Source organism: Corythoichthys intestinalis, chromosome 5 (assembly GCF_030265065.1).
Source record: "Corythoichthys intestinalis isolate RoL2023-P3 chromosome 5, ASM3026506v1, whole genome shotgun sequence".
NCBI classification, from domain to species: Eukaryota; Metazoa; Chordata; class Actinopteri; order Syngnathiformes; family Syngnathidae; genus Corythoichthys; species Corythoichthys intestinalis.
The window spans coordinates 40,374,495-40,390,680 of record NC_080399.1 but is presented as its reverse complement, the minus strand read 5'-3'; the positions used below and the strand labels follow the sequence as shown (position 1 = coordinate 40,390,680).

The following is a 16,186-nucleotide window of genomic DNA, read 5'->3' as shown; positions in this document are numbered from 1 at the left end:
CACCAGAGACAAAATTGTAGATCTGCACCAGGCTGGGAAGACTGAATCTGCAATGGGTAAAACGCTTGGTGTAAAGAAATCAACTGTGGGAGCTATTATTAGAAAATGGAAGACATACAAGACCACTGATAATCTCCCTCGATCTGGGGCTCCATGTAAGATCTCACCCCATGGCATCAAAATGATAACAAGAACGGTGAGCAAAAATCCCAGAACGACACGAGTGGACCTAGTGAATGACCTAAAGAGAGCTGGGACCACAGTAACAAAGGCTACTATCAGTAACACAATGCGGCACCTGGGACTCAAATCCTGCACTGCCAGACGTGTCCCCCTGCTGAAGAAAGTACACATCCAGGCACGTCTGCGGTTGACTAGAGAGCATTTGGATGATGCAGAAGAGGACTGGGAGAATGTGTTATGTTCCGATGAAACCAAAATAGAACTTTTTGGTAGAAACACAGGTTTTAGTGTTTGGAGTAGAAAGAATACTGAATTGCATCCGAAGAACACCATGCCCACTGTGAAGCATGTGGGTGGAAACATCATGCTTTGGGGCTGTTTTTCTGCAAAGGGACCAGGACGACTGATCTGTGTAAAGGAAAGAATGAATGGAGCCATGTATCGAGAGATTTTGAGTGAAAATATCCTTCCATCAGCAAGGGCAATGAAGATGAGACACAGCCAGGGCAACAAAGCCTTCGTAAGAAGCATTTCAAGGGGCCTGAAGTGGCGGAGCCAGTCTCCAGATCTCAAACCCATAGAAAATCTGTGGAGGGAGTTGAAAGTCCGTGTTGCCCAACGACAGCCCCAAAACGTCACTGCTCTAGAGGAGATCTGCATGGAGGAATGGGCCAAAATACCAGCAACAGTGTGTGAAAAGATTGTCAAGAGTTACAGAAAACATTTGGCCTTTGTTATTGCCAACAAAGGGTACATAACAAAATATTGAGATGAACTTTTGGTATTGATCAAATACTTATTTTCCACCATGATTTGCAAATAAATTCTTTAAAAATCAATCAATATGATTTTCTGTTTTTTTTTTTTTTTTCTTTTCACATTCTGTCCCTCATGGTTGAGGTTTACCCATGTTGACAATTACAGGCCTGTCTGATATTTTCAAGTGGGAGAACTTGCACAATTAGTGGTTGATTAAATACTTATTTGCCCCACTGTATATACAACAACTATTTCCTGTGGCCCTTTTAGTAAGTTTTTACACTCAATATTTTGATAAGAATAAGTTTTTTTTTTTCGTCAATTAATACATTGCCTCTCCTTCTGGCTTGGCACGGAAACACTAATGCAGGATGCATAATGTCAGGCTGGAATCTTCTATTTTTTTGTTGAAGGCAAAAGCAGGTTGGCAAGCAATGTTTGGAATACATTACTGCCATCCACACGAGACACTGTAGCTTGATATTGCATTGAGTTAAGGCTTTGATGCGAGCTCCAAAGAAACCATGAGAGGTACAGTCAAGGCTTGTGTGACGGGTTGTTTCTGGCCATGTTTAAATCATCCAGATTTTGAAGTACAACTATACAGGTTTTGATTCCAGTCAAGTTCCTTGTAACATTTGGATTTAGACTTCCTTGGCCAACTGCTCTTTCTTCTACTGTGGTAATTAAACCACATAACAATTCCCTCTCTTTCATAGCTGCATCTTAATCCACATACTGTTATAATGCACTAAGCCCATTAAATAATAACCCCTCCCCCGCCTCCATTCCTTATTTGTGTTAGTGTTGCAGCTGATTACTGGTAGATCGAGTTCGTTGGCGTACAGGCCATTGTGTACTGGCTTTTTCCTAAAATACATTTGCTTGGGGGGTTCTCATAAACTTAGGAAAGGCCTGGATTGATAGCTTGAAGCATCCTAGTGTCCACTAGCAGTGCTGTAGTAGACACAAAACAGGCACCCCAGCCCCCTCATGATGACCCATAAATCTGTTCTCGTCTGCAAAGGGATTATGGACCAAATTGACTAATCTGCTTCCGTGCATGTACGTGTGGCCACGAGCCTTATATATTCTGTCCATTGTCTCCAAAGACTCATTATTGTTTGCTGTTTAAAATAGTTTTCTTTACTTTTTGTTTCTACTGACAAAGCTGACAAGTATTTGAGTATTTTATTTGAGATATTTGAGAAGGAACAGTGTGCTTGTAAGGAGCCACCTGTAATAACAAATGACTCCCCAGTGTGTAGGAAACATCGGAAAGCAACACCGTACGTGATTTTGTCTTGATTTATTAATACACAGCAAATGCTAGAGGGTTATGCTTGAAATATGGCCGGAGGTGTTGCAGAGTGAAAAAATAAGCATGTGAAGGGCTTTCTGGTCATTTCCATCCAGCAGCACATACTGTATATAAATAAATGTTTGACACAGATAAATGTTTTGAGAGCGTGTTTTACCTCCCAAATGGCATTTTGTTTTTCATCTTTATCTGCCAGTGCAGTTTGTTTGAGCATACTGGATGGAATACAGCTGGGATTTATTGTTTCACCATATCTGACTTTTCTCCAATGTGTGCTCTTGCCTTGGTTGTGTAGTGCAAAAAAGGATTGCAAAGGTGTATGAAACAATGGGGGGAAAAAACATTTAATGGAATATCATGTTTATAACGTTTCGCACAAAACATTTGAATTTTTGTTCCAAATAAAAGACCGCACTTGTAAAATATGGATTTTTTAAAAACACATTTCAAGCAAGCTAATGGCTTATAAATAAATGGAAAAAGTACCTTTTGTAATCAAATATTCATATATTTTTTTCCATTATCTATATTATTGAGTTCACAAAACACACAACATACAATACTCAATGTACTTAGAGTTTGTAAATTAAAGTATTCGTCTAATCCATCAATCAAGGAAATTTAACAAAACACTTGTTGTTGAGCATAACAAGATCTGAATTTGTGCTTGTATTGTTTTAAGAATAACCAGTTCATGTAGTTTTGTTGTTGTTGTTTTCATTTATTCACATTATTTGTTTAGAGCAGGGGTCCCCAAATTACGGCCCGCGGGCCGGATACGGCCCGCCTCCACATTTAGTCCGGCCCCCTGAACAATACCAGAGAGCATTTTTAATTATTTATTTTTTCTCAATAGTGTTATTTATTTCCTGGCCTTTTCCTGTGAAGAATTCAGAGAGGGTTATTTGGTTATTATCTATTTAATTAACAGTTATTATTATTATTTATTATTATTATATTATTTTTATTTTATTTACTTTTGTTCCGTGAAGAATCCAGATAGGGTTATTTGATTGTGGCTTTCTGAAAAACATTTAGGCACTCCTGCAATCGTCACACTTTTTCTGTTACAAACTGACCCCGGCCCCTCATCAGAGAAGGTAAAAGTTATGTGGCCCTCACAGGAAAAAGTTTGGGGACCCCTGGTTTAGAGTGTTTAAAGTGGTGGTGTTTTGATTTTTAGAACAGAAAAAAAAGAGTTGATTTATTCAATTATTAAATTTTAATTGTGGTTCCGTTTTCCCAGTATTATAAAGTATTTTAAAACATAGATATCTATCTAACTATCTATCTATCGAACTTATTTTGACCCATAAAAGTAATTGTAATTCTGATTATTCCGTGAGATAATGTTTTGAAATAGTCGAAGCATGTACTGCATGCGTCCGGTTTTTGATCTTGTTACTCACATGTGAACGCATGGTTTCGCGGAGCATTCACAGTTGGTCAGAAGGTTTTCACCGTTATTTATCAGTTTATTTCTAAGTCAAGCAGTCACACCAAACACTTTGTCGTGTCTAAGAAAGTCTTTTTACTTTGACCTCATCTGTGCAAATGTTTTGTCCTATCCATTGGAAAGAAACATGCTGAATGCAAAGCTTCTCTTCCACATTTAGGTGGCTTTCAGGCACTCACGGCTGTCTGAAACAAGCTCCTGGCAGCTGATCGAGATATCCACGTTCATGTGCCGCATGCGCTTAGTGTTGATGGATGCGTGGTGACAGTTGTGTGATACAACCCGCTGGACAAGCAGGTCAGGGATTGTACATGGATTGTCTGATTAATGGAATCAACAGCATGCAGCCTGTGGGACTCGCCCACATCGACTGCTTAGTGGTGAATAAAAATACTTTTGCAAGAGTCAATGGTCACCAAAGACAAGACAGATGACGCAAGTTCTTTCTTCTGCCTTCCGTTCTCTCCTGCTCCCTGGTCCATGAGCATTGTGGAGGTCAGCTTTTCTTCTCTGGTGACCTCGATTCCTGAAGGAAAGGTTTCCTGAGTTGAGGCAGACTCCCTGCCCCCATTTGGCAGCTGACCTGGAAACAGCTCAGAGTGTAGCTGAGGCTGTGACATAGGATGAGTTTGGAGAAACCTCAGATGAGGGGCAGAACTACCCATCCTCCACCCACCCTCCTTGCTTTTTGATCTGATGAAGGACATGGTTCCATCTGTTTCCTGCTCCCAAGTGCTGCAGCGTTCTCAGTGATATCAGATGAAGAGAAACGACAAACGGAAGGATGCGTCACTGCTTTATTCATTTTGTTTTGACAAGTGGTTCTGCTCGAGTGAGGAGTCTGAAAATATTGGTGTTTGTTAAAGCACTTTGAATGTGGCTGTGAGTCAAGCATCCAACCAGATGAATAATCACTATCAGTGTGCACACTCTCTTGCAGAATTTCTCAATATAAGTCTGTTGTATTGTGTCAATAATCTGTAATCATCTGATGCATATATTTGGTGCGTGCCTTTCTGTCACTTTACACTTGTGTGCCGTCCACTCCGAGCTCTACCGCCTTGTCTTCCTCAAACACCTGTCAATGCAATTGTCCTCCCATTGAAAACGACACAACCATGCAGACAACCTGACAACCTTTTCTATAGCACTTCCCTGTCAGAGAGGTTGCTTTTGTTGCATACGCCTTTCTTTCTGCGTTTCAGGGCAATCAGCAAGGGTGCATCCATCTTCCAATTGAGGGAGGCATGGACTTGCCTTGTGTGATAATGGACCACACATGGTCGTGCACAAGGCGCTCACTGGGGCCAGGGCCTGATGCTCGGCCTCTCACTTAAGCGCTGCCCATTCTCCTTGCAATGGGCTGCCTTATAAAGCACTATTCGGCTCAGCCTTTTGTCTCTAAGGCCCTTTCACTTAACCTAAGCTCTGCTGGGGCTTTTCCTGTTATCTAGGAACCTAGTCTTTCGGTATTAACGCTGTCTAACGCTGTTTTCTTCACAATAATACAATATGCCACCAATAAAAATTCAAGAAATTATCTGAATAGAAGTCTTAGATTCCTTTCAGATGAATTTGGTCTTTTATGTTGCTCATAACAAATTTAATAACCGTAGGCTATTATTATTGAAAATGTTATTCAAAAGTATCGCGCAACAAAATGTTATTCCATGAACAACCTATCAAGAGAACAGTTACAATGTACATTTTAGTAATGTTACATGTGGAGGAATAAAAGAAGGATTTACCCTGCAATGCTAATAGTGGGATTAAAGAAATGTATTAAAATTAACCTGCTAGAAAACTAGAAAATAAAAAGGGTTAGGAAAGGCTGACATATAGGATATTTGTTTGAACATCCATTCTTGTTTTGGCTATTCAAACAAATATCCTATATGTCAGCCTTCCCCAACCTTTTTGAGCTGAGGCAAATTTTAAAATTAAAGTTTTAAATTAAAATGAAAAAGCCAACTTTAATCTCGGAGTTAAACGTTTTGATGTCAGGCACACATGTCAAGGCCTTTTCTTTCTTCAATCGTATTTCAAGTCAACCTAACTCATAAAACTTTTCCTTTAGGAATGTACAAAACTTGTGAGGACACTTCCACCCTGACACTTGAAGAACACTATTGGGATTTTAATGGGTTATGTGTGATTTTGAAACATTTCATCCTGACTAGACTATAATTACAGGTTTCAAGAGTTTTGATGTACCCCATAACTTAATTTTTACTTGCATCTGTTTATCAAGTATAACATTTAGTGGTTAATAGACGTCAAAGTGGCTATCTGTAGCACATGGTCCCTAAAAAGTTGGCGTCGACCAAAAATACAGTATGAGAGAATATAAAAACTATCGTCCTGCATTGCTTTAATAGGTGCTTTGAAAAAAGAGTTCTGTATAATTGTGTTTCTTCACCGCATTGCCTGCAGTATATAGTTTTAACAAAGTACAAATACATGTGCTTTTAGTTTACAGACCTGAATTACCGTAATTTACTCGGCTAAGTTCCTAATGTGTGTGAATCTTGCAGAATATTCAAACAGCTTTTCCTGGTTCCATATTTTTTCTTCAAAATAAGATTTGTTCAATCCTCATGCATCCCCAAAGGGATGATCCCTCTCTTGAGGGAAATGAAATCCAATATCTCTGGTAACTATTAGAGGTGGGAATGTTGGGGCACCTCACGATTCGATTGCAGTTATGATGATTATGTTTCAGAGGCAACGATTCCAATTATAAATCGATTATTGATGTACAAACCCAAGCCCCCCCCCCCTTTTTTTTTTTTTTTACCTGCTTTTAATGTTTCACACATTAGTTACAAAAATGGTACAAAAATCCTCTTGGGCTGAAATTAACTGCTATTTCTGTATCAAGTTGCTCAAAACAGTAAACAAAATACTCAAGCCCTCATTCTGTATCAACACAATAAATTGTAGCATTTTGCAGGAATATATTATTTTTATCCAACCAAAAAGTGCATGCAGGTATAAATGAAAGACAATGTGTACTACTACTTCAATGCAAATGGCTCCAAAAAGTTTTTTCTGCTTTTTAAATTGTGTAAACATGAACATTTAAACATTAAGATACAAATAAAAAATAAAAAAAAATAAAAACTCAAGTCATTTTGCATCCAAACCTGTTCTTGTATAAGAACACAAGTTGATTGACGTACTCTGATGAAAGTGCTCTGCTGACTGATTTCTGCAGTCGAAAAAACAAGATTCTGTGTGTATGATGGATGTCAGATGGCTTAAGTTACATTGCCCAGCTTAAGTTAAACTGGGCAACGACAACCATATTAGTTGCATTGTCTGTAACAACAAAAACGTCTTTTTTTGCAATGTTCCATTCATTTACAGCACTGCTTAGCAGCTTAGCCATATTAGCACCCTTGTGGTTTTCATGCATTGCATGTAACGGCAAGTCGGCCTACATTTGACAGCGATGGCATGATTTCTACTTTTGTCTGCTTGTAGAGAGCAGGTGTGCCGTGTCTGTGAAAAGGCGTCGGGATGTGATGACGTACCTCGGCTCTATTGCTGTCAACATTCTTCGAAATCCCCTATTTTCTAGAAGATTTTCTAGTCGAATCCAAAATAATTCCACACGTCTGCTTTAAAATTTTTGGTAGCAGGTCTGATCTCACGGAGAAGTTGGTTGGTTATCCATTCTTGTTGCTGTTTTGTATCTAGGAGTTGTGGATGTTTACTCTTGGTCCGTTCCCCTTAGCGTCCGGAAGACCACGCTGCCTGTGTTTTAGTTCCGCTTTACTTGGCATATTTAAATAATTGGAATTTGTATGTTTGTGAATCGTTCTCGAATCTTCCACGGCAGAATTGCGAATAATCTAAGAATCGGAAAATTTCACATACCTTTAGTTAATATGCCATGACTTTATTTAGGCTATCGCGTACGAGCATGTTCAAACTACCTGTTCCCACTTTAAGATACTATTGATCTGTCGATAAATCTTGCACTTAAACATTACTGCTAAAAATAGTTCACTTCATCCTGTTGATAACTGACATTTTATCTTATGGGCATGTGCAGCAAAGTTACACTCATCGGCATATAAACATATTTTATCATTCACATACTGCAAGAAAACCATTTGCTGTTGAAAGTCATAAAATCAAATAACTAGCAGTATTAATATTGGATATGCAGCATCATATTTTTCAAATGAATTTGGCAATGGAAACTTGGAAAAGTATTGTATCCAAATGAACACTAATGGAAGTTTTTCTTTTTTTTTGCCTTTCGTTTTATTTCCAACCTCAATTAGTCATAACTAGAGTCGCTCACAGTGAATGTGTAATCCCACAATTCATAACTAATGTGGAAAAATCACTTGCTTGAGAGACGATACTGTGATTTTTCTGCAATATGATTCCACATGCAAAAATGGGTCTTTTTGCCCAATGGCTAATTAGTACCTTATGGTAGATGAAAGTCGTTTAAAAAAAAAAAAAAAAAAAAAGTTGCTTGGAATCTTCTCTTGTGGCTTGTTTTGAGCTTTCTCTGCATCAACAAAAGGCTTACAGTTAACTGAAATGGGTTTATTTTAATTTAAACAGTCACTTAGGTAGGTCTTTTCAAAATATTTCTTCCAGTCTTGTATTGGTACAATACTATCCCAATATATACTTGCCTTTTAGAAATCTTCCTTATTGATCCGTCCTACTGTTTTGGAATATAAACAACATTATCATTGTGCCTTAACCTGATTTCAGTTCAAATCAGTCCAGTTATCTCGAAGCAAGCAGGAGTTAATGAGCCGGCAATATCAGCTCACTGTTGCATTAGTCCAGTCTATCACAGAGAGCCCCGAAGGAAGACCAAAGCTCCATCAGCAACACTCCACATACTTAAAACGCAGGCAGGCTACATGTGCTTTCAATTAAGGGCTGCAAGTGGAGCCCGAATGGGGATGTTTAAAGGAGTGAGGCAGGCTTTAGAGTGACACAAGAACACAGGCCTGTTGTGATAGTATCTAATGAGATCACTCAGAGCTGCATCCTTGAATGCTGCCATTCATGAATGTGATGCTTCTTTGTATATGCATGCGTGTCCTATTTCACTAAATAAGCTTTCACGCTGTGTTTTGCTGGATGCCTGGTGGTAGGTAGCAAGGGACAAGCAAAAACAGATCTCCTCTAAACTTATTCCATGCCGTTGACAGCGATAGATGTCCAATCCATTTTGACTGATAGGGCTGGCAGTAAATTATAATCTTCAGCCCTGCTGGTTCAAATGGGTTGGAAGTCTATTGCTGTTAATTTCACGTAAACATGATAATTTATTGCTAGCCTGACCAGTTAAAATGGATTGTATCTATCGCCGTCAGTGGCAGCAAATGCAGTAGTACGCCTAAAAGTACAATGACTGAGGAACAGTTTCTCCAAAAGGTTGTCTTTTGTGTCGTCCAGTTTTCTTTATGGCATGCTTTAACTAATTGACTTGCCAGTATTTTAAGTCTGATTCCACATGGCTTTTAGGGGTTAGTCACAAACTGCTTGGTCTCAGGCACCAAATTTTCTCTTGCACCGAGACAGCTTATTCAGTTTATAAACGAAAGAGGATCATTGGCATAAAATGACGCAGATGTTGAACATAAAAAATGGTGCAAGCTCTCAATATCTTCTCTTTGCTGCTCTACTGGCATGCTCTTAAGACCCAATGTAATAAACATTAGTGGGAAACTGGTCTGCTTGCTTAGTCGCCGTGATTTAAAGTCATCTTTCAGTCCTGCCTCGAGCCCCTTATGGTAAAAGCTTTGGGAATAAGGATGACAAAAAGGCTGGACCGAGCAATCCATTCACTTATTTGTAGCCTCTTTGTGAAGACATTCCATCCCACCCTGCTGGTCCCCTCCATCTTGTGGGGGTTGCTTGTTGAACCCCTCGTTGTTTGAAAATAGAATACATTAACAGTGTAGTGATGGGCAAAGCATAAGGGGCCCTAGCACATGCTTCCTCAGCACCGATGTCCCTTTCCCTGAGAAAGACAAGCGTTCTAAATACGCGAGGAGGAACAAATCAAACAATTTATTGCTGTGCACCCGAAAAGGTCAGACCAAGACAAAAAGCCCTCCTGTTGTGAGAGGGCTGATTGTTTAGTGGCACTTCTAACACAGCCTGGATGACTACCAAAGCATTAGACATGGGTCAAGCTGAGGCTACACATAAAGGTAGAACACAGTGCAAACAAAAAGCTTCTTCTGGTTGTGCCGTGAGGTTTATTTAATAAATCTCATTTGGTTCCATTTTCCATTTGAACGCTAAAAAAAACTAAATGAAACTGAGAAATTAAATTTTGTTACCTCTGCCTGAGGTTAAGTTTTATTGTTGCTTCTCTCCTTAGTTAAGTATGATTACACACACACGGGAAAAAAAGTCTTGGGATGCATATCTGGATAGAGGTATAATTCTAGGATTGGGAGAGTATTTTTGTCATTTTCACTAAACCATATGTTGATCAGAATGACTTAGTTCATACATGTAGGGGGTAAATAAATTATGTGCTGGTAAATTAAACAACAACCCATGATTTACAGTGAATACATTTTTATATGTATTCCTCAACACTGCAGCCTTAACTAAAATGTTCAAATTATCGACAATTGCAATAGAGTCTGGCTCAGAGCTTTATGTGTCTGTAAGCAGTCTTGTTAGTCCAGAAAGATAAAAATGTTCATATCCATAGAATTCCCCCTTGTGTGAACAGACAAACAGTTTGTGATTTGGTGAGGAGAGATACAGGTGTTGTTAAGACCAAGTTTGAAAGATGGAGGTGTTTGTGAGATTGGCCAAAAAACTACGCTTGCGTAAAGAACCAAACGGCTCTGTTTTGCTTTGCCATGCATCGCCCTACTGACTGATTTATTGGATGCAATAATCAGAGTATAAATCACAGTCCTCCACTCTGTATGGAGAAACAGTCTAATTCGGTTTTACTCTAACACTATACATAAACTGCAACACCTCTGAAAAAAATCCAACTATTCATACAGGATGGTTTATTTTTAGACTGTGATCAAAGTTAATCTAAATGCTCATCTTTATTTATCGATGTAACAGAAAAGCTAGAACATCATCAAGGAAATGAAAGGGTTTTCATGAATGCATTTTTGTTTACCTAATTTGAAGAACTGTAAAGGTTTTTATTTTGTTGTCCATAGTTTTTACTTTTTCAGTTTCAGATTTCAGTTTCTTTTTCAACGATGCAGTGGTTTTATAAGCTTGTGTTGTGTCCCAGGCAACACTGCACCATGGGATGCAATGCTGGGCTGCCAGGATTAAATCCTGCTCTGCCAGATTGCTTGGTTGCTTTTGCTGGCTAGCTTTTAGGCTAATGATCAGCATGCATGTCGTGCCCGTCCTTTTTGATACGAGTGCCTGATCAAAGATGCTGGCGGCAGAACTAGACTCTGTGTCTCTCTAGCCTAGTGATTTTGTGTCTACAGTGCCATGAAATGTTGTGCGTGAGTGGGTCTTTGTGTTTTTTTGCCAGTGGAGCAATGTAAATATGCTCCCTGAAGTGATGATTCTGTTAGATATTCACATCTAAGCAGCAGGCCAAATTGGGCACAGTTGTCCAATAACACCAGATGACCAATGTGTTGTTTCAAAAGTACTTGGATCTTAAATGCAGTACTGTATATGGATAAAATAAGTGATATGTTCAATCACAGAGTAGACTGATCCTAAACCTTTTCCAGGAATAGCCCTAGAATTGTCCAAAATGTTGCACCAAAATGAATTAAGATTTTAACAAGCTAAAAAATGATCTGGCCTTTTTAAAAATTTAATTACATTAGTTTTTTGGGTGTTTGTGTAATGTGCACATTAAACGCCATATCGACCATTATTTGTGCATTTCATAGAATTGTGTGTGCGTGTGTATGTTTTCAGCATTAGACACTGTTGAAAATCAGATCTTTTTTTTTTTTTTTTTTAATGATTTTTGTCTGTGGGAATTTGATGCCCCTGAGCTAGCACAAAAGTGGTCCTCATTTGCCCTCTTCTTCAGTCATTCATTAGTTCCTTCTTGTAACAGTACACTAACATTCCAAACATTCTCAACATTCTGACACTGATGATATCGATTACTGTTCAATCAACACAGTAATCCAATTTTGAACAAGAACCAAAACTAATTTGGAACAGAATATGTGTTTTATTCTTTCTGGTTTAGCTTGTCTGACAATATTGTAGTTCATGATTAGACTTCATTTTGTTTGGCAACCATTGTTTTGGCTCGACTACTTCCCTTTCTTTTAAAGCTCATTTACAGGTTCTCAAACATAGTGATTGTTTCTGCTTTGGCTGAGAAGCTTCCATATTGTCACCCAGTGCAATAGTAATGGAAAATTTTATATTAATTTTTACATGCATACTATAACAGTGTTTCTGTCAATTCAAAAAATGATTCAAACATGAGACTACACAAAGTAAACACAAACTCAGAAATAGAACATCAATTGTAAAATGGAAATAGACCAGTATCATAAATGTCCAGTTTCCTTAAGCATGTGAAAAAATATTACACCGGACAACGTTCTGGAAACACTCAATGAAAAACCCGATACTGGTGGTTTTTAAAAATAACCCTCTGCCCACTGTCTTTCAAATATTAAAGCTAGGTGACACATGCGCAGTTGGTAGGCCTGTAAATGTGTCCCCCAAACTCTAGCCATGTGTGATATTTCCATAAACATTCAGTTTGTATTTAGGCCTTTGAGTAACACAAACATTTACTGAATTTAAGATCAACAGTGCCCCGCTTGATATTGAGGGGTTGTTTTTAGTGTTTGCAAAAATCTCTAATTTTTAAGGAAACTGCAAGAAGAGTGACACACCTCAGGATCAGGACAACAAACTGGATGCTCTTTTGTGGGATTTATTGTTGGTCACGTTGTGTACCGATTCTCTAAAAATAATGAGCTGAGGAAATGTTTTAAACATTGTAAGGTTTACCACAGCAATCTCCATTATTGTGCAATGTACTTTCATGCTGTTTTCAACCGCAAAAGGTGGATATGAGAGCATAGTAGTTAATACTGTGGTTTGCCTAAAATTGATGTCTCATATGTGCTTCAGCATCTGACAATACTTACGTTTACAGTCTGTCAGGTCTCAAAAGGAACTGGACTTCATCTTGGTTCACACTTCATTCAAAGGCTTTTTCATTTGGAAAATCTTTGAAATTGTGAATCCTTTTGGTTCAGAGGTATCTTCAATAGCATTTGTTATCTTCATGCAAATTTTCAGAGATTACCGCACAAAAGTGTCTCTTGCTTTGATTCAAACTTGTTTTCATAGAAGTCTCTGATTAATTGAGCTACAAAATGTAGCTATGTAGATGAGCTGTGCCCCGTTAAATGGTGGACGCAAAGGTTTATAGTGACCTAATTATGAAGATCGAAGATGTATGTTGTTTCTTCGGATCTTCTCTTGTCAGAGGTCACATGATTCTCTTGTTTCTGTAGGAGTCTGTGAACAGGCACACAGTTGGGCAAGGAATGTGCTCCTGGCTGGAAAAAGGTTTTCACTGCAGAGAGAAGTCATAGGTGCTTGCTAGTAAGATATTGTGTAAATCAAAAGTCAATCCACAATCCAGATTTAGGAAGCCAAATCTATAAACACAATTGGGTTTGGTTTTTTTCTTTGCTTTGTTGTCAGTAAATGCAGTGAGGTTTTGTGGCAATACAGAATTCACTGTCTTCTTTGCGCTAAGCAATGGAAAAGGACCACATGTGAGCGTAAAAGATTTTCAGAAGTTATTGAACTGTATTGCCTTACTTATGTGTCTTGCAGCAAAACGAAGATTTCTCATGACAAATGAGCTAAACAAAATAGACTGGCATATATTAGTCATGTAGTGTAGTAGTGTGCTTTCAAGTCTTCTGGTAGAAAGCTGGAGCCTCAGACTGTGCAGGCTTATGTGTTGACATCCAAGGCACTTCCATTACATCTCTACTGACCAATTCTCCTCCATTTTCAAACATCTTGAGGCGCGCTGGTATTAAGTTCCTTTTGATCCATCGTTCAGTAGCTGTTTCTACTTAGTCAACATAAGCGTGTATGTGCTTTGATGGATATTGTGATTCATTTCACAAAAGCTTTTCAGAAACATTCGCATTCTGGTGCGTAGTGTGGAAGATGCTCGCATTATGGCCAAAATGAATTCAGATACCTTGGTTGGAAAAAGAAGCATTCAATTACTTTCCAAATATATATCTATTTTTGGTTAGTGTTAATGTGTCTGTCTGTTTTCGTTTTTGCATACATGCATTTGAGTCAGTTTCACACAACATAATGATTGAAATTGTAACCAAAATTCGATCTTTTATTTGAAGAATTAAATTTTCTTGGGCAAAATAGTATAAAATTATAATATTAAATGTGGATCCCCTGCAATATCTTTTAGAGAGCATTAATTGTGTACTGCCATTTATTGTTCTTCCCCAATGTCTTGTGAAAATGGGGCTAATTTGCATGTTGTCTCATAATATCTTTGACGAGCACCAGCTCCTATGGAGTTAATTGACTTTGTTAATTTTGAGGGCCTCTGGTGCATGTTTACAAGCCTGACCAGGTTCTCTTGGCTTGTTCTGACTTGCTGAGTCCCACCTGTCTCACCTAATTGTAGCATCTCTGTTAACCCCTACTTTCTCCTTGAGAGACTCATGCTGATGCCTTGAACTTATCTGAGCTGCTATGTCCCAGTGAAGCAGAGGTCACCTGTCAGGCAAACAACTACGTTGGAATAAACATGGAACAACTCCTGCTGGGACAAATGTGCCTTCCTCCTCCACACCTCGGACCCCAGCTGACGCCTGCCCCCCTTTCCGGGCTACACACACAGCTTGTGGGGTGTGTACCAGTGTTCAGTCAGGTCAGAGAGGTTCATCCTAAACAGAAGAAAAGTCAAACTGGAGCCATATTTAGTATCCTTGCCTGCCGAGAGCAGCTCAAAGTACATGTTTGGGTTCAGCCTTTTGTTTAGAATTGCCTTCAGCTGCTGTATATCATTCTGTAATGCCACCATTGCTGTTTTTCAAACATGCAATCCTCTGCATTTGGCAGTAAAATAATGGGACCATCACCACATCATCTTTTCTGTAAAACTGATTCCTGCCATTGTGGCATTCCCCTACTGTGTGCCTGTTTTTGTTTGCGGTCGTGGGTGTGGCATGCTTGCCAAATCCTTAAGTGCACAGCTGTAACTGCTGTGGCTGCCGTGGCAAAGCTGTCTAGAATTTAAGGCCCGACCTGGGTGAGTTCCTGCTTCCTGTTCCACTCCCTTGGCTGTTAGAAAATCGTACTCTTCATTTGATTGTCTTTAGTCAGTAGTGCATCCTTGACAAATCCACAGAAATAAATAAATTAATTAGTATATAATACTTGATGAACCCAACATGCCATGGTGGTAAGTTGCCTAACAGTGAATCAACGTGACATTAATCGAACTGACATAAATGTCAAGGTTCAGCGCTGCATTTAATGTAAATGTAATCTACCCATTTACAGTGTGGACCACATCACTTATTTTGGCTCAAAGTTGATTTTAAAATATTTTTTTCTCTGTCTGTTTCTCTACAGCCGTGCAATCAAGACCAATCAAGACCTTCTTTCAGAAACACCCTGGACAAATATCTTCTATGATGACTTCTGGGGCACCTTGCTCACACACACTGGCAGCCACAAGTCTTACCGCCCCCTCTGTACCCTCTCCTTCCGCTTTAATTACGCTGCGGGTGGGCTGGATCCGTGGGGTTACCACCTGGTGAATGTTGCCCTCCACGGCACGGTGGCGGGCCTTTTTACAAGGCTCGCTCACTTGCTGCTTGGCGGAGGCTTATGGAGCCTCCTGGCTGGCCTGCTATTCGCTTCCCACCCCATCCACACCGAGGCAGTGGCAGGTGTCGTTGGCCGAGCCGATGAAGGAGCTGCCTTGTTCTTCTTGCTATCCCTGCTGTGTTACATACATTACTGTGAGCTGCGGGGCAATGCTGGAGCACTGCAGCTTATGGCTTGGTTCCTGGGCAGCCTGGGCTGCGCAGCGTGCAGTATGCTGTGGAAGGAGCTGGGAGTGACCGTTCTGGCCTTATCAGCGCTCTATGAAATCTGCGTTTTGCACAAGCTGAAACTCCGACAGATTGTTGTGCTTCTCTATAAGGTAAACATGCTCTCCATTGTAATGTTGCTTACTCACAGTGTCCTATTTCACATTCATGTATTATTTAGAAAAAATAATGGCAAAAAGATCATTCATGTGATTCATCGTATTGTTTTCTCAATACAATAGAGTATTAAAATATTAGGAACATGAAGAGGTTTTCCAAAAAAAACAAGTCTGTAAAAATGCTGCATTGAGTTTGAATCAAACTGGGTTTTTTAATTTTTTTTACTGTAGGGTGTAATGTGTGTTCCGAGTATAAATTCCACTGTAT

At 39.2% G+C, this 16,186-nt stretch overlaps 1 protein-coding gene across 5 annotated transcripts in view; it reads left to right on the top strand.

Annotated features, from left to right (window-relative positions):
* The window catches only part of tmtc2b (transmembrane O-mannosyltransferase targeting cadherins 2b), a 126,105-nt gene that overhangs the window by 25,827 nt on the left and 84,092 nt on the right, over positions 1-16,186 (top strand). For 4 of the 5 annotated variants that reach the window (XM_057836150.1, XM_057836149.1, XM_057836153.1 and 1 more), the window contains exon 2: positions 15,336-15,912. In XM_057836150.1, the coding sequence (XP_057692133.1) occupies positions 15,336-15,912 (577 nt within the window). Of the gene's footprint in view, positions 1-15,051; positions 15,163-15,335; positions 15,913-16,186 lie in introns of those variants that run through there. The other variant, XM_057836151.1, reaches the window with a different exon arrangement.